The sequence below is a fragment of the Pelophylax lessonae genome (genome assembly GCF_965119305.1).
Source record: "Pelophylax lessonae genome assembly, chromosome: 2".
In the NCBI taxonomy this organism is placed as follows: domain Eukaryota; kingdom Metazoa; phylum Chordata; class Amphibia; order Anura; family Ranidae; genus Pelophylax; species Pelophylax lessonae.
Window position 1 is genome coordinate 749,329,888 of NC_138769.1, and position 22,249 is coordinate 749,352,136.

The 22,249-nt window shown below is 46.4% G+C and overlaps 1 protein-coding gene across 2 annotated transcripts in view; it reads left to right on the forward strand.

Annotated features, from left to right (window-relative positions):
• Positions 1-17,109, forward strand: part of FHIP1B (FHF complex subunit HOOK interacting protein 1B) — a 132,938-nt gene extending 115,829 nt beyond the window's left edge. For both annotated transcript variants that reach the window (XM_082245116.1, XM_082245117.1), the window contains exons 11-13: positions 9,850-10,028; positions 14,340-14,502; positions 16,332-17,109. In XM_082245116.1, coding sequence (XP_082101242.1) covers positions 9,850-10,028; positions 14,340-14,502; positions 16,332-16,627 — 638 coding nt within the window. In that variant the 3' untranslated portion in view covers positions 16,628-17,109. The remainder of the gene's footprint in view (positions 1-9,849; positions 10,029-14,339; positions 14,503-16,331) is intronic.
• Positions 17,110-22,249: the final 5,140 nt, after the last annotated feature.

Genomic DNA, 22,249 nt, shown 5'->3' on the forward strand with positions numbered 1-22,249 from the left:
AGGGATGCTGTGTTTGCAATGGCGGCAGGCACGCCTGGAGGGATGCTGTGCAAGTATAACAGCCACAGCACCCGGCACAGACATGCCAGGCGCATTCATATGTGGAGGGATGCTGTGTTAGCAATGGCGGCAGGCATGCCTGGAGGGATGCTGTGCAAGTATAACAGCCACAGCACCCCTCACAGACAAGCCAGGCTCATTCATGTGTGGAGGGATGCTGTGTTTGCAATGGCGGCAGGCACGCCTGGAGGGATGCTGTGTTTGCAGTGGCGGCAGGCATGCCTGGAGGGATGCTGTGCAAGTATAGCAGCCACAGCACCCAGGACAGACAAGCCAGGGTCATTCATGTCTGGAGGGATGCTGTGTTTGCAATGGCGGCAGGCACGCCTGGAGGGATGCGGTGTTTGCAATGGCGGTCATAACGGCAGGCACTGTAAACAAGCCAGCCATTGTTAAGTGGAAAATAGTCGCGCTTACAAATTGAGCAGCAACGAGATATGTGTGACAACATAAAATATACAGTGGAAAAAAGAAAGTTGCGCTAAATAAATACAATAATTCAATAAATATTACAGTGAAAATAGTCCCTAATCCTCAGTATGAAACACCAGTGACGTGAAAAGGTATCTTTCAAGTATAACCCTTCCACGAATATGTGGTTGATATCACCCAGAGTGAAATTCCTTCCACCAAATAAAGATGGCCTCTTACCAGAACAAAAAGACCTATGGAGGTCAACAACGCCTGTGGTGTAACCCCTCCGGGGCCTCAATGGGTTGAGGGGACACAAATTATGATCCTATGGTTGATTTCCGCACCTCCACACAGAAATGTCATTCCCTATGAAAATATAATGATAACCACCATAGTGTAAAACCTCATTGTTTTATTTATAAGGATATAAAATTGCACTTCCTAGTGCCCCTAGGACGACGTCATCTGTGACGAAACGCGTTGGGTCGAGACGTTCTGACGTCACCGCATGAAAGTGTCCCGGAAGGACGGGCGTTTTGAAGTGCCGGCCGGCATCTACATTGTTTTAATGCGCATCTTTTTGGAGCTTCGGACATCAACCTCCGGACCAATGGGTTGAGGGGACACAAATTATGATCCTGAGGTTGATGTCCGCACCTCCACACCCGCACTTACAGAGATGTCATTCCGCATGAAAATATAATAACCGCCATAGTGTAAAACCTCATTGTTTTATTTATAAGGATATAAAATTGCACTTAACAGCGAGTAGGAAAAAGATGCGCAATAAAGCAACATAGATGCCGGCGGCACTTCAAAATGCCCATCCTTCCGGGACACTTGCACGCGTTGACGTCAGAACGTCTCAATCCGACGCGTTTCGTCACAGATGATGTTGTCCTAGGGGCACTAGGAAGTGCAATTTTATATCCTAATAAATAAAATAATGAGGTTTTACACTATGGCAGTTCTTATTATCTTTTCATGGGGAATGACATCTCTGTAAGTGCGGGTGTGGACATCAACCTCATGTCAGGAATCAGGCTGGAGGCTGAGGTGACGAGAGGGCTCCCCTTGCGACTGAGTGCAGAGCGCCTCTGGAGATGGTGACAGAGGGTCTGTGCCCAAAGGTGCACGGGTTGCCTGCAGGTGTAGCGGCTCCAAGAAACAGATTTGTAGTGGATAAGGTGGTCACCACCACTGGAAGAGCAGGCAGATCAGTGCAATCAAGGTCAATAGCCAGGCCGAGGGTCAAACACGGGAGGTCAATCAGGAACAGAGGCATGTAGAGTAGTTGGGATCAAGCCGGGGTCAAACACAAGAAGTCAATCAGGAGAAAGTCCGTAAAGCAAGGCAGGTTCAGAGTCAGGAGATAAGCTAGAGCAAGTAAAGGATAGCCGGGTCGGTAACGGGTAATCAAGCTGAAGTTTCAAGGCACAAGGAACACCGGTACTGGCTGAAGATAATCCAGCAATGAATGACAGCCAGTGCTGAGTTTATATGGGCAGTGAATGTTGGCAGTTAGCACTAATTAGCACACACCACGGCGAACGCCAATTGCGTGCGCCATTGCGTATCTATTGCTAATTTGCGCGTTCGCGCGGCCATCTTGGCCATTGGCATGTCCCCCAGTTCTTCTCAAAGTTCTTCCCTGACACCTCAGTATCATAATTTGTGTCCCCTCAACCCATTGAGGCCCCGGTGGGGTTACACCACAGGCGTTGTTGACCTTCATAGGTCTTTTTGTTCTGGTAAGAGGCCATCTTTATTTGGTGGAAGGAATTTCACTCTGGGTGATATCAATCACATATTGGTGGAAGGATTATACTTGAAGATACCTTTTCACGTCACTGGTGTTTTCATATTGAGGACTATTATTTTCACTGTATTATTTATTGACTTTACACAATATTAATGCCTGGAGGGATGCCGGGGCTGCCCAGTTTGCAGTAGCAACAGCATCAGTAAATGCAGGGACTCCAAGCTAGCTCCAGGCAAGTAAATGTCTCATGGCTGGATCTAGGGGGTGCTGGGGTCGGCTGCGCGCCCCCACCTACACACACAGCACATAGTGGAAATCTGTTACCTTGTGATCTGCTTGACTTCTTCCGCTCGTCCGCTATCCTTAAAGTGAAGTTCCAGCCATTTCTTTTTAAACTTTGCACCCCCACGTTCGTGATCACTTTTTTTTCCCCCATCAATGTAAGTAATTTTTTTTAATTCCAATGTGCCGCTATCATGTCCGCCCAGCTATTGGCTCCTATGATATAAGAGTCCTCAATTCCAGGGATATAAGAGTCCTCAATTCCAGGGATAGAAGAGTCCTCAATTCCAGGGATATAAGAGTCCTCAATCCCAGGGATGCAAGTGTCCTCAATCCCAGGGATGCAAGTGTCCTCAATCCCAGGGATGCAAGTGTCCTCAATCCCAGGGATGCAAGTGTCCTCAATCCCAGGGATGCAAGTGTCCTCAATCCCAGGGATGCAAGTGTCCTCAATCCCAGGGATGCAAGTGTCCTCAATCCCAGGGATGCAAGTGTCCTCAATCCCAGGGATGCAAGTGTCCTCAATCCCAGGGATGCAAGTGTCCTCAATCCCAGGGATGAAAGAGTCCTCAATCCCAGGGATGCAAGTGTCCTCAATCCCAGGGATGCAAGTGTCCTCAATCCCAGGGATGCAAGTGTCCTCAATCCCAGGGATGCAAGTGTCCTCAATCCCAGGGATGCAAGTGTCCTCAATCCCAGGGATGCAAGTGTCCTCAATCCCAGGGATGCAAGTGTCCTCAATCCCAGGGATGCAAGTGTCCTCAATCCCAGGGATGCAAGTGTCCTCAATCCCAGGGATGCAAGTGTCCTCAATCCCAGGGGTCAATGGGCATCTTCTGCTTCAGTGAGTGTGCCGTGCTTTGTATGCACTGCGCATACGCGAGATTGGGAGGTGCATGCTGGGTAGCCAGCAGCGCCATATCCCTGAATGAGCAACAAGTGGGCTTCAGATGCCCACACTGTAGATGGGAGCGCGCTCACTGCGGACAGCAGAGTGAGTGTTTTGAAAAAAAAAAATGAAAACCTACATTTATCACTCATACCATTATGTACAGCATTAGGTGCGTCCATCAGGGGGGTGTTTAACCCCTTGCCGGCCAGCCGCCATGTATATACTGCGGTAAAGTGGCGCTATTGCGCAAAACAACTTACCTGTACGTCATTTCCTTCAATAGCCACTAGATGGTGCCATCGTGCCCCCCGGAGGCGCGATCGTGCGGGGATGTCAAGCAATGGGTCCGGCGGCCCCAGTCTGCCGACCAACCGCGGTCATCTCCGGGAGAGGTAGAAAGGTGATCTAAACAAGGCAGATCGCCATTCTGTAGGGGACAAGATGGAGTTTATGTGGAACCCAGATCTTTCTTCCCCCAATCAGTGCAACCATCCTCCCCCACAGTTAGAAAGCACCCCCTAGGGACACACTTAACCCCCCCCCCCATGTTAACCCCCTTCCCTGCAGGTGTCAGTGCAATAACAGTGCAAATTTTTTAGCACTGATCACTGTAATAATTTCACTGGGCCACAAAAAGTGTCAGATTTGACAGCCGCAATGTCACAGTCCCACTAAAAATCCCTGATTGCCGCCATTACCAGCAAAAAAATTAAATTCCGTAAAAATATCCCTTAGTTTGTAGACACGCAAACCAATCAATACACACTTATTGCGATTTTTTTTTTTTTACCAAAAATATGTAGCCGAATACAAATTGGCCTAAAATGATGAAAAAATTAGATTTTTACATTTTTTTTTATTGGGAAAGTTATATAGCAGAAAGTAAAAAAATATATATTTTTTCAGCATTGTCGCTCTTTTTTTATTTTTTTTATTTTTACATAAATCTTTTCCCTACTTTGTAGACGCTATAACTTTCCTGCAAACCAATCAATATACACATATTGGGATTTTTTTTTACCAAAAATATGTTGCAGAATACAAATTGCCGTAAAATGATGAAAAAATTAGATTTTTAAAAATTATTTTTATTGGGAATGTTTAATAGCAGAAAGTAAAAAAAATATTGTTTTTTTTTTTTTTTTTCAAAATTGTCGCTCTTTTTTTGTTTATAGCGCAAAAAATAAAAATTGCACAGGTGATCAAATACCACCAAAAGAAAGCTCTGTTTGTGGGGAAAAAAAGGACATCCATTGTATTTGGGTACAGCGTCGCACGACCGCGCAATTGTCAGTTAACCACTTCTAGACCAGAAGATTTTCCCCCTTAATGACCAGGCCATATTTTGCGATTCGGCACTGCGTTATTTTAACGGACAATTGCGCGGTCGTGTGACGCTGTACCCAAATACAATTGATGTCCTTTTTTTCCCACAAATAGAGCTTTCTTTTGGTGGTATTTGATCACCTCTGCGCTTTTTTTATTTTTTGCGCTATAAACACAAATAGAGCGACAATTCTTAAAAAAAATATATATATTTTTCAGATTCTGCTATATAACATTCCCAATGAAAGAAAAAAAAAAATGTAAAAATCTAATTTTTTTTATCATTTTAGGCCAATTTGTATTCTGCTACATATTTTTGGTAAAAAAAAAAAAAACCCAATAAGCGTATTCTGATTGGTTTGCACAAAAGCTATTGCATCTACAAACTAGGGGAAAGATTTATGTTATATATATATATTTTTTTAACCAGTAATGGCGGCGATCTGCGATTTTTAGCGGGACTGCGACATTGCGGCGGACAGATAGGACCCCTGACTGACATTTTTGACACTTTGGGGGACCAGTGACATTACTACAGTAATCAGTGCTAAAAATATGCACTGTCACTGTACTAATGACACTGGCAGGGAAGGGGTTAACCCAGGGGCGATCAAAGGGTTAAATTTGAGTCTAGGGGAGTGCTTTCTAACTGTGTGGGGGGATGGGCTTATGGAATCAACACAGAGACCTGTGTTCCTAAATAGGGGGATCACAGGAGCTCTTTGTTTGTAGCTAAGAGAATAATGGTCTGCTGTGTTTACAACAGCAGACCGCCGTTCTCTCTTCACAGGGTGCCCGGGGGCCCCCGGCCCTGTGAATCAGCGCAATCCCAGAATGGCGGCTGGTCGACAAGTGGTTAAATTAACGCAGCGCCGTATCGCAAAAAATGGCCTGATCTTTAAGGGGGGTAAAACCTTCAGGGTAAAAAGCTTCAGTTTTTTAAGGTCAACCAAGTGGGTTAGTGTGGCAATCTCCCCCCGGCTGGGCGATTGTATTCTGACTGGTGGGGTCCCCCTCCTGCCAGAATACACTGATCAGCATTCACAGACATTGGCTGCCAGCACTGATAGGTTGCCGGTCGGGCGCTGGTTTTCCAGCAGGTCTGTTAAACAGATGCTGGCTGTGAGACTGGTTTCTGTCGGACAGGCAGCTGTACACAGGGACAGAATGTCAGCCGGTTCCTACTGAACCCGCCAATATTCAGATCGTGTGTACCGGGTTTTATTGTTCGTGTATTTTATGTGCAGCCCAAGACAATTGCTTTTCTTCCAATGTGGCCCAGAAGGGTCAAAAGGTTAGACACCCCTGAGCTAGCCCTTTTCTCCCCAGCCCTACTGTCCCTGACCCGCCCCTTTCAGTTCTTTCAATCATGGAATCGCCGTATCACATGTGGTGATTACTTCCACAATAGGAACGCCCACTCCTCCAGACTGACATCCACCCATCGAGACAATTTATTTGCATAACTCCTCCCATTGCTTGCAGGAGGACTGGGCGCTCTTAAAGGTTTGCTGAGAAAGGGTGCTGTGAGATTTTTCATGAAGCCCCTCCCACCAGCCATGATCTGCCTGCATTGCAATGCACAGAGACCCAGTAAGGTCCAAAATGAAGTATGTAAGGAGAGTGGAAAAGTTTTATTTAAACATGCTGATAGGAGGAGAGAGCAGAGTGAGCGAGAGGTGAGCTCTGTCTTGGAAATTAATATGCGCTCGATGCACAAATAACTCCATTGCGCTCATAAGTGCACTTTTGGATATTAATATACGCCAAGCGCAATCAATCCCGCTGTGCTAAAAAGCAGAGTTCTCAGCTCTGTGTATACGGTATTGGAGTGCTCAGCAGTACCCGGGAATACAAACACAAAGGCTGTAATCACATTGGATGCTCGCAAGAATGTCCTGTCTAAGACCTGGAGCGCCGTTTATTTATGAGACTACACAATGAAACCAGCGTGTAGATCCATGAACGCTGCTCTAATCAAATGTACAATAGAAAGGGGGGAAGTACACGATCGGGAATGAGCAGAACAGAGTGCACAGCTTCCCCCCTAACACTACACAATGAAACCAGCTTGTAGATCCATGAACGCTGCTCTGATAAAATATACAATAGAAAGGGGGGAGTACATGATCGGGAATGAGCAGAACAGAGTGCACGGCTTCCCCCCTAACACTACACAATGAAACCAGCATGTAGAGCCATGAACATTGCTCTAATCAAATATACAATAGAAAGGGGGGGAGTACATGATCGGGAATGAGCAGAACAGAGTGCACAGCTTCCCCCCTAACACTACACAATGAAACCAGCATGTAGAGCCATGAACATTGCTCTAATCAAATACAGTATACAATAGATAGGGGGGGAGTACATGATCGGGAATGAGCAGAATAGAGTGCACAGCTTCCCCCCTAACACTACACAATGAAACCAGCATGTAGAGCCATGAACATTGCTCTAATCAAATACAGTATACAATAGATAGGGGGGAGTACACGATCGGGAATGAGCAGAATTGAGTGCACGGCTTCCCCCCTAACACTACACAATGAAACCAGCGTGTAGAACCGTGAACGCTGCTCTAATCAAATGTACGATAGAAAGGGGGAGTACATGATCGGGAATGAGCAGAACAGAGTGCACGGCTTCCCACCTAACACTACACAATGAAACCAGCATGTAGATCCATGAACATTGCTCTAATCAAATATACAATAAAAAGGGGGGAGTACACGATCGGGAATGAGCAGAACAGAGTGCACGGCTTCCCCCCTAACACTACACAATGAAACCAGCATGTAGAGCCATGAACATTGCTCTAATCAAATATACAAAAGAAAGGGGGGAGTACACGATCCGGAATGAGCAGAACAGAGTGCACGGCTTCCCCCCTAACACTACACAATGAAACCAGCATGTAGATCCATGAACATTGCTCTAATCAAATATACAATAAAAAGGGGGGAGTACACGATCGGGAATGAGCAGAACAGAGTGCACGGCTTCCCCCCTAACACTACACAATGAAACCAGCATGTAGATCCATGAACATTGCTCTAATCAAATATACAATAGATAGGGGGGAGTACACGATCGGGAATGAGCAGAACAGAGTGCACGGCTTCTCGTCAAAAACTACACAATGAAACCAGCATGTAGATCCATGAACGCTGTTCTGATCAAATATACAATAGAAAGGGTCGGGAGTACAATGAGCAGAATACCGCATTTCTTCAAAAATAAGACCTACTGTTATTTTTGGGGAGGGCTGCGATATAAGCCCTTCCCCCAAATATAAGCCCTAGTTTAAAGTGTTTGTAAAATCCTAGGATCTAGAACACTCTTTTACTGTTTTATATAATCTCCAGTGTGTGTTTCTGTGTTATAATTGTGTCAAATACCTTCGGTACAGCGCCGCTCAGCTGATCTCCTTCTCTTCTCCCAGCGCGGATCTCAGCCCCTCCCCTCTGCAATGCTCAGAGCAGGTCACGGAAGCGCCGAGTATCATATAATTGTGTGAAATACCTTCGTTACAGCGCCGCTCGACGCTTGCGTGACCCGCTCTGAGCACTGCAGAGGGGAGGGGCTGAGATCCCCCGCTGACAGCTAGGAGAAGAACAGTGGAAGATCAGCTGAGCGCCGAGCACAATTATAATACAGAAACACAAACATTGGACATTATATGGTATGATGCTAGGAGAAGAGAGCTCCAGGGGGTCACAGAAGCACCGAGCGGCGCTTGAACAAAGGTATTTCACACAATTATAATATAGGAACACATACTGGACATTATATAATACTAATAATAGAGTGGATTCTAGGATTTTGCAAACACTTTTACTCAGTTCACACTGGGGATTCCTGATAGGCAGGGAGGGAGAGGGGGAGAGAAGACAGCACATTACACGATAGGACTTACCCCAAAAATAAGCCCTACTGTGTCTTTTGGTGCCAAAATTAATGTAAGACCTGGTCTTATTTTCGGGGAAATATGGTAGAGTGCACAGCTTCCCGCCTAACACTACACAATGAAACCAGCGTGTAGAACCATGAACACTGCTCTGATCAAACTCGTGCATGTATTCCCTCCCGTCACTACTACTGGTGGGAATCCCATTCAGCAAAGCTCAGAGAACAGTGCCTAATAGGATTATACTACTGTTCCCATAGACGTGAGACTATCTGAAAGGAAAGAGCCATGCTGTTTCCACTATGGTGATCAGGCACAGTAGAAAGACATGAGCATGTATACCTTCATAAAGGCAGATAGATATCAAAACGATATTGACTGCAATACACAGATCTATACCGGCAAACAGATCCGCGCATGGAGTGTTCGCTGGCAGAGATGTCTATGTAGAGCATAGGGAAAATTTCCACTGCCAGTAGTCTTTCCTCAATGCCGGTTGGCCCCTACACGGTCTAATGAGCGTATTGCAAGCAAGCTGACAACAGGAGCCATAAAACACATCCTGAAAGATGTATGTCCACACTAATCCTAATAACATTTCCACAACAGCTCACCATTGTGCTACTTCTCCGATCACTGTCCAGTCACAGGCAGGGGGTGAATGATGCTGGCCATTAGACTGAGGACATCTTGTGGTGGAAAAGAAGTACAGCAGGAGAGAGCTCGGGGTGGAAGTGTATGCTGCAACAAAAGCTGGTTTTTATATTTAAATGGGCTATTCTTTTTAATTCGTTATTTTTGGCTGGAGTTCTGCTTTTTCTCCTTTTATGACCACCTATCAAATGTGCTGCAGTAAAAGGGGGGGTGGGGGGGTTTAGCACTCACACGTCGCACATATGCTGGGCGGCCAATGTTTCTGTGCTGAGAGCGCGCTCGCTGCACTCTCCCAGCGCAGAGACCGAGCTGTGAAAGACGGCCCTTGGTTTCCTCTAATGATCAGTAACCAGTGGGATGGGCTCCCAATCATGTGACCGCTGTGCCAGCCAAACATAATGGTCATAAGAGCCTGCCAGAGGTCCTAACCCTTCTTAAAAATAATGACCTATTAGTATACCATTGCTGCATCCTTCCATATACAGTGCTTGTTATAGAAGACATTTCCCATACTGTGATGATGTAAACTCCTACGTGTTGTCTCCTCAGGACCATTCATGGCCGTCCTGTTTGCCAAGCTGGAGAACATGCTCACCAACTCTCTGTATGTGAATTTCCTGCTGACCGGAATCATCACTCAGCTGGCCTGTCACCCGCAGCCCCTCCTCCGCTCCTTCCTGCTCAATACCAATATGGTATTCCAGCCCAGCGTCAAGTCTCTGGTGCAGGTGAGTTCCTTCACCTCTGAGCCTCTAGCCTCAGTTCCACACTGGCTATAAACATACCTGGCCAGAAATGGGGGGGGGGGGGGGAGAGAAGGGGGGGTTTATCTTTCTCTGTGCCCAAATGTCGGCCCCAGGGCCACGACCCTAAACCCATCATTTAGTATATAAAAAGAGTGCGCTTCGGGTGCAGGTTTGGTGCCCTGTTTCAAAAGAGCACCAAAAACGCACCTCCCATTGAAATGAATAGAAAACGGTTCAAGGTGGCTGAATTTCTGGAATTCAGCTTTAAAGACATCTAATAATAATAGAGATACGTTCGGGAGGTGTCATGCCCCTCCTTGGACGGAACTCATAGTTTGCCTTCACTTTTTTCAAAGTGGCCGAATTCCTTGAATTCAGTTTTTTGAAGAGAGAGAACTAATACAGCCACCACATCTAATAATAATAGAGATAAGTTTGGGAGATGTCATTCCCCTCCTTGAACATAACTCATAGCATGCTTTCGCTTTTTACAAAGTGCCCAAATTCCCGGAATTCAGTTTTAAAGAGAGAGAACTTCGAGAGGGAGCATCGATAGTTTTAAAGAGCATCGATAGTTTCAAGAAACTATTAGATGGGCACCTTAAAGACCACAACATACAGGGGTATACAATGTACAACATACAGGGGTATACAATGTACAACATACAGGGGGTATACAATGTACAACATACAGGGGTATACAATGTACGGTTAACAGCAAACACACACACATCATAGGTTGAACTGGATGGGCCAATGTCTTTTTTTTTTCAGCCTCACTAACTGTGCAACTAATAGAGCCACCACATCTAACAAAAATAGAGATAAGTCCGGGAGATATCATGTCCCTCCTTGGACGTAATTCATAGTGTTCTTTCACTTTTTACAAAGTGGCCAAATTCCTGGATTTCAGCCTTAAAGTAAGAACTAATACAGCCACCACACCAATAAAACAAGGCTTTAATACCGCTTTAAGCTCAGATTGTGCTTGATTAGCTTCCAGTGCTTAATTAGCTGACTTTAACAGCCAGAGAATAACGGCGGCTCTGAATCCGGAAGTGATGAAATCATTAGCCACAGAGGTGATCGGGGAACAGGGGTTCTTCTGTGTGAAGCAATCCCAGCTGCCCCCCAGAGGAATAGGAGAGCCTAGGGACCACTGTGGGAGGGAGAGCAGACCTTTTCTGTACCATAAATAGGATCAAGTGCCGCTGGCAACAAAATGAGTACACCCCTACGTGAAAATGTCCAAATTGGGCCCAATTAGCCATTTTCCCTCCCCGGTGTCATGTGACTCGTTAGTGTTACAAGGTCTCAGGTGTGAATGGGGAGCAGGTGTGTTAAATTTGGTGTGATCGCTCTCACTCTCTTATACTGGTCACTGGAAGTTCAGCATGTCACTCATGGCAAAGAACTCTCTGAGGATCTGAAAAAAAGAATTGTTGCTCTACATAAAGATGGCCTAGGCTATAAGAAGATTGCCAAGACCCTGAAACTGAACTTCAGCACGGTGGCCAAGACCATACAGCGGTTTAATAGGACAGGTTCCACTCAGAACAGGCCTCACCATGGTTAACAAAGAAGTTGAGTGCACGTGCTCCGCATCATATCCAGAGTTTGTCTTTGGGAAATAGATGTATGAGTGCTGCCAGCATTGCTGCAGGGGTTGAAGGGGTGGGGGGTCAGCCTGTCAGTGCTCAGACCATACGCCGCACACTGCATCAAATTGGTCTGCATGGCTGTCGTCCCAGAAGGAAGCCTCTTCTAAAGATGATGCACAAGAAAGCCCCCCAAACAGTTTGCTGAAGACAAGCAGACTAAGGACATGGATTACTGGAACCATCTCCTGTGGTCTGATGAGACCAAGATAAACTTATTTGGTTCAGATGGTGTCAAGCGTGTGTGGCAGCAACCAGGTGAGGAGTACAAAGACAAGTGTGTCTTGCCTACAGTCATGCATGGTGGTGGGAGTGTCATGGTCTGGGCCTGCATGAGTGCTGCCGGCACTGGGGAGCTACAGTTCATTGGGGGAACCATGAATGCCAACGTGTACTGTGACATACTGAAGCAGAGCATGATCCCCTCCCTTCAGTGACTGGGCCGCAGGGCAGTATTCCAACATGATAACGACCCAAAACACATCTCCAAGACGACCACTGCCTTGCTAAAGAAGCTGAGGGTAAAGGTGATGGACTGGCCAAGCATGTCTCCAGACCTAAACCCTATTGAGCATCTGTGGGGCATCCTCAAATGGGAGATGGAAGAGTGCAAGGTCTCTAACATCCACCAGCTCCGTGATGTCTTCACGGAGGAGTGGAAGACATCTAGTGGCAACTTGTGAAGCTCTGGTGTACTCCATGCCCAAGAGGGTTAAGGCAGTGCTGGAAAATAATGGTGGTCACACAAAAGTCAATATTTTGTGTGGCCACCATTATTTTCCAGCACTGCCTTAACCCTCTTGGGCATGGAGTTCACCAGAGCTTCACAGGTTGCCATTGGAGTCCTCTTCCACTCCTCCATGACGACACCACAGAGCTGGGGGATGTTTGGGCCCAATTTGGACATTTTCACTTAGGGGTCTACTCCCTTTTTGTTGCCAGCGGTTTAGACATTAATGGCTGTGTGTTGAGTTATTTTGAGGGGAAAGCAAATTTACACTGTTATACAAGCTGTACACTCACTACTTTACATTGTAGCAAAGTGTCATTTCTCCAGTGTTGTCACATGAAAAGATAGAATAAGATATTTACAAACATGTGAGGGGTGTACTTACTTTTGTGATATACTGTATGTGTATATATATATATATATATATACAGCGGTCAGCAAGTGGTTATGCAGTACATTAGCAGATTTCTACTATCTTCATTCTAAGCTATATATACGTTTCTTTAGTTATTTTACACTTTGTGCTGAAGCCAGACACAGAGGGGGGAAATTTACTAAAACTGTGGAGGGTAAAATCTGAAGCTCTGCATAGAAACCAATCAGCTTTCAGGTTTTATTATCAAAGCCTCAGTGAACAAACTGATTGGTTACAATGCTCAGCTTCCCTGGGTCCAGTTTTAGTAAATCTCCTTTTAAGATGGCAAGCAGTTCGTTTTTATTTTTTTTTGTTGTTTTTTTTACACCTTCCGCCCGACCTACAGCAGAATGACGGCCAGACGGGGGGTTTCATTGCTCTGACTGGATGTCGTATGACGTCCTTAAGAACAAGCCACTCATGCTTGCCCCCAAGGGCCATCTAGTAGTGTTTTGGATCAGACCAATCATCTGGTGAGTATCTGCCCCACGTTGGGCGCCAGCTGTTTTGGATCAGACCAATCATCTGGTATCTGCCCCACGTTGGGCGCCAGCTGTTTTGGATCAGACCAATCATCTGGTGAGTATCTGGCCCACGTTGGGCGCCAGCTGTTTTGGATCAGACCAATCGTCTGGTGAGTATCTGCCCCCTTCCTGATTTGGCCTATATAATCTGGTGCATGCAGGAGAAGAACCACACTGAAATGTGTTCAGGTAAATTATACTTCCTTTATTGCTACTGGGTACGTGGGGTTATATAGGCGAGCGGCTAGTGTCGTGGGCAAGTACGTCATAAGCATAGCGTTATCTGATTGCTTGTAGCTTCTGATTGGTCATGTCCATATAAGGTAAACTTCCTCCAGGATCTAGGTGTCATCATCTTGGGTGTATTCCTGGATGCAGGCGCCATCTTAGTTACACAAGCTTCACTCGATGGGAGGGGGAGCTGCTAGTGGCCATTTTGAGGAATAAAAAAGCATTTTTACATGTACAAAAATAGAAAAATAGAGACATTTTACCTAATCCATCACAGTAGTGCCTATCAGTGCCCATAAGCGCCGGTTGCCTGGAGAGTGAAGAATAAGGAAGAGTATTACAGCTTATTCCTCTACGTCTAGACTTGACAAGCACGAAGGCCGCCTTCACACTGCCGGCATGCTGCATCTTTGGTGCGCTTTGAGAAAAAGCACCAAAACCACAGAAAGTGTATGGGAAACTGCAGGTGACCCTCATGAAAATGGCGGGTACACGGTGCAGATACACCCACCTTACCCTTTGCAGGGCGGGGGCGCAAGGGTATTTTTTTTTTTTCTTAATTATTTTATTATTGATTTGATTAGATGGGTCCTAAATAGCAAAACTTAATAAAGATTTACGCAATCTGGAGAAAATGAGAGCACATAGTACATACTACATCCTTATAAAGGGGTCCAGCATGGCGGCAGGGCAGCCATCTTGTTGGGCATTGCTGACCATGTGCCTCTCCTGCAGGTCCTTGGCTCTGTGAAGAATAAGATCGAAGCCTTTGCAGCCTCTCAGGAGGATTTCCCCACACTACTCTTCAAAGCAAAGAAGTTTCTGATTGCCCGAGGAAAACTGGACTGGAGCGAGGGGCCCAACTCTGTCCCTGCCCTACGCCGCTCTGACACCCTGGGTAAGTGACCCCCCCAGACTGACCAGTCTGTGCCTATTGAAGCTAAAACAAGATGTCTGGCTTTGAAGCTAAACTCTCAGGAGAACAGCTAAAGTTGAAATTGTATGTTTTGTTTTGTCTGCAATTCTGTCCAGCCAGTCTTGTGATCCCGGCACCCCTGCCAGGCAACAGAGGCAGCTCAGTGATCTCACTTCTCCAAAACAGTTAGGCAGTACAGTATAGTCACAGATCTCCTCCCAGGCTGCTGCTTGAATCATCGCTCTGTGATGGGGTTCTTACTCTGCTGCACCTCTTGTTTGCATGTTCCCAATGTTAGACTGACAGTGTTCTGCACTATATTAGAACCCAGCCTCATATACACACATTGCTCTGCCTTTCAGATTCTAAGTGCTGCAGAATCACAAAAAGCTAATATAAATATCAGTTGGGATGGTTAGATTAGCTGTGCTTTAAAACTACATTCACAGTGATATTTGTTTAACCGGTTAGAGTAGATGTAAACCCAGTCACTAAAATCTCATATAGGCTTTAACATGTTATAAATCATTTTAATAAATTAAAAGCCATTTAATATTATTCACTTTTTATTTTTAAATCTGCAGTTTCAATAAAATGATCCTTGGGCAACCTGTCATTAGGATCCATCTATTGTAGGATGACAAGGCTCTGTCCAATTGGGCCCTTGCGCTGTCTGGGCCAGGGGCACTGCCCCTGCGCTGTCTGGGCCAGGGGCACCGCCCCTGCGCTGTCTGGGCCGAGGCACCGCCCCTGGGCTGTCTGGGCCGAGGCACCGCCCCTGGGCTGTCTGGGCCGAGGCAGCACCCCTGCGCTGTCTGGGCCAGGGGCACTGCCTCTGCGGGGTCTGGGCCAGGGGCAGCGACCCCTGCGGTGTCAGTAAAATTCCTTTGAGGAGGAAGGGGGTGCTGCTTACCTTTTGTGTCTATGGGTGCACTTCCTTACCAGCCAGATTTAAATGCAGATTGGTGGGTTAGGATTGGCTGTATCCTGTGTGGGATAATAAAGGCAGTATGCAAATTATACTGAAGGGGGCGCTGTCCTCTGGTTCCCTTTAAATGCAGAGTGGTGGGTTAGGATTGGCTGTATCCTGTGTGGGATAATGAAGGCAGTATGTAAATTACACTGAAGGGGGCGCTGTCCTCTGTTTCCTTTTACATGCAGAGTGGTCGGTTAGGATTGGCGGTATCCTGTATGGGATTATAAAGGCAGTATGTAACTTACACCGAAGGGGGCGCTGTCCTCTGGTTCCCTTTAAATGCAGAGAGGTGGGTTAGGATTGGCTGTATCCTGTGTGGTATAATGAAGGCAGTATGAAAATTACACTGAAGGGGGCGCTGTCCTCTGGTTCTCTTTAAATGCAGAGTGGTGGGTTAGGATTGGCTGTATCCTGTGTGGTATAATGAAGGCAGTATGTAAATTACACTGAAGGGGGCGCTGTCCTCTGTTTCCTTTTACATGCAGAGTGGTCGGTTAGGATTGGCTGTATCCTGTATGGGATAATAAAGGCAGTATGTAACTTACACCGAAGGGGGCGCTGTCCTCTGGTTCCCTTTAAATGCAGAGAGGTGGGTTAGGATTGGCTGTATCCTGTGTGAGTTAATAAAGGCAGTATGTAAATTACACTGAAGGGGGCGCTGTCCTCTGGTTCCCTTTTTAAATGCAGAGTGGTGGGTTAGGATTGGCTGTATCCTGTGTGGGATAATGAAGGCAATACATAACTAAACTGAGGGGGGCGCTGTCCTCTGCATAAAGTTTACACCAGAACTATGCTCATAGCCCAGAGTCTAACAGATCTCTTCTTTCTCTTGCAGTAAAAAGCCGCAAGCCGTCCATCGGGGAGCTGATCTTGCGCCACACCAACAGCCCAACTCGAGCAAGGCAAGCAGCGCAAATGGCCTTCCAGCATGTCCGGGACGGGCAGGTCCTACACGCGCTGTCTGGGACATCCATCTTCAAGTCATCAGCGGAAAAGCAGAACGAGGCGCTGCGAGTCAAGAACGGCGTGTACTGCGCCGTAATATTTACCGAGTTCATGAAGGAGCTGGCGGCCATAACGCAGGAGCACGCAGTCACCTCACCTTACCTTCCGGAGGACACAGAGGAGTGAATGGAGTCCTCCAATAAAACATGAATTCAGGCACACTCCATGCAGTGCATTGACCTGCAGTTGGCGGGTGCTGCAGCAAGGAAACAACGGATGGCGCCATTGTAAGGAATGTCATCAGCTCTGCAAAACCGCTCAACGTGGGCTTTTGTTACATAAAGGATGGCGACGTTTTTGGAGCTGTAGAACAACACCATCAGGCAACAGTCCTAAAATAGCATGCATGACCAATCCCGAGCTGTCCAAAGGTAGCCCCACCGATCACCTAAAGACCACAAACATTGGTTCCCTTTGACCTGACTCGTCACCTCCACTGGTGAAGGTGCCTTTTGAGTTGGTTGCTTCAGCAATACTTCATAACTGCTGATCAATGGCGGTTATTTCTACTTTTTCGGAGCTAGTTCATCACCCTTGTGCCCACACCATCAACATATTCTTTTATTAATAGGCATACATGTTTATTACTAGATCACAATAAACTTTATTGGTATCGGGCATCTTCTCCCCCACCAGACACAATTCTGCCCGAATAAGGTCTTTGCTGTAGAGTTTATCTTTATTGAGGCATCTTCTTCTCCTCACCTTTCACCCAATAAGGGCTTGGTCATTGGGTTCTTTTATTTGTATATGGGCGTTGGTGGTTACTATATAGCTAAGCCAATTGTTTGTTGCCTCGGATGGAACTGCCCTTTTTTTTTGGGGTACGGGTTCGCAATAAACTTTATTGGTATCAGACAAGCTCCATCAAGCATCGTCTCCCCCACCCACCCTTTCACCTGATGGTAAGGGCTTAGTCATTGGGTTCTTTTATCTGTATATCGGTGTTGGTGGTTGCCACATATCTAAGCCTGTCGTCTGTTATCTTGGGTGGGACTGACTTTTTTGGGGGGAGAGGTTTAGAATATGCTTTATTGGCATCAGTCAAGCTCCATGAGGCAATTATGTCGCCAGACAAAATTGCACCACTTTCACCTGATAAGGGCTTAGTCATTGGGTTCTTTTTATTTGTATATGGGCATTAGTGATCGCTGTATAGCAAAGCCGATTGTCTGTCGTGTTGGTTGGGACTACCTTTTTTTTGGGGAGGGGTTCACTCCGGATTGGTCCTTATATGTCTGTTGTATTTCCCTGATGAAGGAATCCCCTTGCAGCTCCAAAATGTCGCCGTCCTTTATAGGCCAAAGCTCATATTGGGTCTACGGCCAAACCACCCCGATCGCACCCAATCTCTTCTGATTTTGGAAGCTAGGCAGGGTCGGACCTGGTTAGTATATGGATTGGAAACCAAGCCCACATGGGGTCTATGGCCACACCACCCCAAGTTTGCCCAATCTCTTCCTATTTTAGAAGCTAAGCGAGGTCAGACCTGGTTAGTAATTGGGTGGAAAATAAAGCTCTTGTTGGGTCTTTGGCCACACCATCCAGAATGCACCTGATCTCTTCTGATGTCGGAAGCTAGGCAGGGTCGGACCTAGTTAGTAATTGGATGGGAAACAAAGCTCACGTTGGGTCTATGGCCAGACCACTCTGAATGCACCTGATCGCTTCTGATTTAGAAAGCTATGCAGGGTCGGACCTGGTTAGTAACCGGATGGGAGACCAAGCTCACGTTGGGAAGGTTTGGTGTGCTGGTAACATTCAACGTGTGTGGAGCCTTATATGTCATTGGGTGCAGAACATTTTCGGGTGACGTCTCCTGGATTTACAGAGTGGCCCAAGCCTGGAATGACCGTCTGTTGTTTCCCAAGAATCAGCTGGCCTGTTGATACACAACCTGACCCAACTGAGAATGTTGGCCAAATGTGGCAAAGGAGACGTAGACTCCAGTAGGTCTCTTCCTGTGGATGTCTCTGAATTCCCAGCTGGAACTGAACCCGCCGTCATCCATTTTATAACAGGAAGTCGTTTTTTTTTTTTTAACTTATTTAAGTGGCAGTGTGTTCTGAAGGGCAATTGCGTCCTTGTGTATGTATATATCTGTATGTACATGTGTGTATATATATACATATATTTATACATACACAGCCATGCGTATACTGCACCCTACATTTCATTTAGGGCATTGTGTACATAGCTTGAGAAATTCAGCCCACTGGAATTCTAGGCGATCCAGTTTTAACGGTTCAATCCGGGGTGCCCTCAGACCTGTCAGCTCCCCCAGTTGGCACCCCGGTATAGCTAGCTCTTTTAGTGTCATTGACATATGTGTCTTATCACACCAGTTTCTGGGTGTCTACTTGCCTGTCCTTTAGCAACACCCAAAAAAAGTGATCGTAGATTGGGTGATTGTTTAATCAGTTATCCCGTTACCTTCGAAGTGATCCCTGTGTTCGTCCATTAGACTGACCCATGTGCATCCCTCATAGGTCTCTGCTCCTGGTAGACTTACCTGACCATCATTGGTTGTCTCTGTTTCAGATTTTACTTTCTTCCTTTTTTCCCCACTTCATGGCTGCCCCACCGTTGATCCACTTTCAAGAAGATACTAGTGTCATTGATAGCTCCTAGATAGAGGGATGCTCCCCGGTCTGCTCCTGCTCACCATCCTGACATAATTTACTGCGGTTCCAGGCTCCCCTGGGCGAGGGGCAGCACCTTCACAGTACCGTAAGAACTGTAGAGTTGCTCAGATCACTTTTTTTAGGTAACATGGACCAGACGGAAAAAAATGGTGCCAAAAGCATGGCTGCTGCTGCATCCATGAATTTTTTATCCCTTGGTTCACACTATGAATTGCACAGGAATGCGCACCACAATTCATTTTGAATGGGTTCAAATCGTACCGCATTGCACCAAGGTAGTGCGTGCGCTACGTTTGGAAACGTGCTGCAGCTGGATCACATGGTACTTTTTTACCATGCGATCTGGTGCAGGCAAACGCACTGCATTTGGGGTGTCGTTAACATTGCTCTGACACCCACTGCAGATCACATGGGCAGAGCATTCTGAACACAGTGCAGGTTTCCCGCACCACTTCTTAGTGTGAACCGGGGCTTAACAACTGCAGTTTGAGGCTGTTTATTAAAGGCCTGTGGATCACAAGTGGTTAAAGTGTTAGCTCACCATTACAGAGATAAAAAATGAAAAAGTGAACTGACACTGTACACCCGCCCCACCCTCCGGTCCCCGCTCTACTTACCTTTGGGGATGCTGAACTGTCAGTGCCCATGCAGCCAGTCCAGTGGTCCGAGGATTTGAAATTCACAGTCTTCTTCCTGTTCTCCTTGCAGGACTTCTGGGATGGACCAGAGGGATTCTGATTGGTCAACGCCTGCACAGTCAGTGTATCCGGTCTGTCCTAGAACCAGGGGGTGGGAGAGGAATGGGGGGGATAGTAGAGGGTGTATGCGCAGGTTTGGGCAACTGTGGCCCTCCAGCTGTTGCGAAACTACAAGTCCTATTATGCCTTTGCCTCTTGGAGTCATGCTTGTAACTGTCAGTCTTGCAATGCCTCATGGGACCTGTAGTTCCTCAGCAGCTGGAGGGCCCAAATTGCCCACCCCTAGTGTCCCCTATGGGTTCCCCTCTCCCAATCCTGAGGTTTTAGGCAGTTCACATGACACAGAGTTCTTTCTTTTCGCCTCAATGCGGAGAGCTGTCTGCATCATTACGCTGTTAGTGCATGGCACCTCGGGGGTGGGTCCATGACACCCTGCACTTACGGGATGTCTTACTGAGGACCTCTAGTGGTGGAAAGCATTCACATTGCTGGAGAGGAGGTGAGCATTGCGACCCAGAGCTGCTGTTTTAATGTAAACAACTTAGGGGCCTTCAATTTATTTTTTAACTCGGCTTAAAGTCATTGTTGCTTTTCTGTTTTTTTGGATATTTCCTCCCCATTTTACACCATCATGGTGTCATTAGATGAGCGTGACACCTATACAGTCTGGAAGCCAATCAGTGAAGTCACGTGATCAGTGTGGGGGGCCAATCAGAGCGCTCACAGTGAAAATACTCATTGCACAAAAGGTGACTCTGCATCTAGTCCAATCCCCCCCCAGGTTGGTCAGCTATAATAGAAACCCTTTTGCGTGTTTCCACAGCTCACCAGGGAGACTTATCTGCGGTGCATTTTGTAAATATTTCTCTTCATATTTTTCTTATATAGCTTAAAAATAGTGAAAAAAACAACTACCTATGAATGTATAATAGCAGAAGAGAGTCTTCTCTCCACAATATTTAGAATCTACGACTGCCATACAAACTGACACATTTCCCCCATCCCTTAAATGGCTGGAGGGATGAGCTGACGGACATGACGTGGTTAACATGGCGGAGAATGTCAGAATTGTGAGAACCTCTAGCGGCCAATCCGCTGTCACCTTTCAGAGTTCCGCATTCTGCTCATGATTGGTGCACCTTTTTCTGCCTTGGACTTGCACCCCTGCAGAGATTCTAATATGATCAGTAGGTGAAGATCCATGGTGCCACAGATAGTGGGGAACACCATTGGTGCCCATAGGGAGGATCCAACTTTGTGGACAAGAAAAGGGAATTTATAACTCCTATTTTATTGTTGAATCTTCCTCCCGAGCATGGCGGAGCTGTATAAATGGAGGGTTTGGATGAAACAAGGCATTTAGTACCTTCATAGTCCTCAAGGATTTTTCAGGTCCTACAGTGGAGCATCTTCTGAGCTGTCTTTTGAGTAATAGGAGCACCTAGTATGTTAGGTCTTGTGGCTTGTTTACACTAGTGGTTGGTGGGCAGAAAAACCGTGCCAATGTGCCACGCTTTTATGGCGCCCCTCAACCGCTATCCCCTTTATCTGCAGGCAGTTGTGCACATGCCATGGTCACACTGCTTTGCCTAGCGGACATTGCAGGAATTGTAGGCTCCGACGCGTTTCGGCGGGCCTAGCAAGTGAATGAGAGGCCACTCTGCAAGCACCCTGCAACTGCGCACAATGCATGTGGTTGCGGGGATCAGGGGGTTAAAACAGGAAGTGAGGCGGTCATACAGCTTTAGGGGGGATTTCCTCTCACTTCCTGTTGTAACTATAGGACAGGAAACAAAGGGAAACCTCCCCAATGAGAAAAAAACATAAAGATGAGTGGGGTTATAACCCTCCCTTGAGCTTACCATATACTAGTGGGTTTTCAAATGAACATTCCATGAAAATTCTTAGTAAATTCGATGACTTGAGGAAAGTAAATGCATTTGCTTTAAGCATTCGATTTTGGAGCCACATGCTCTGTTCAAGAAAAACGTTCCATCCTGCAGCTTCAGATTTGTTTCATCGTCATGGTCAAATATAAACGATGGTTTAACCCTACTGACCGTTATAAAATCCAGTGAATGTTCTTAAATTTAGTGAAATTCCACTAGTGTATGACCAGCTTTACCCTATCCAAAATAAAAGCTTTGCCTTTAACTCTACCTTAGGCTTAACATGTTTGGGATCTACAGTATATTGTCAAAAGTATTGGGACGCCTTCCTTTACACACATGAATTTTAATGGCATCCCAGTCTTAGTCCGTAGGGTTCAATATTGAGTTGGCCCACCCTTTGCAGTTATAACAGCTTCAACTCTTCTGGGAAGACTGTCCACAAGGTTTAGGAGTGTGTCTATGGGAATGTTTCACCATTCTTCCAGAAGCGCTTTTGTGAGGTCAGGCACTGAT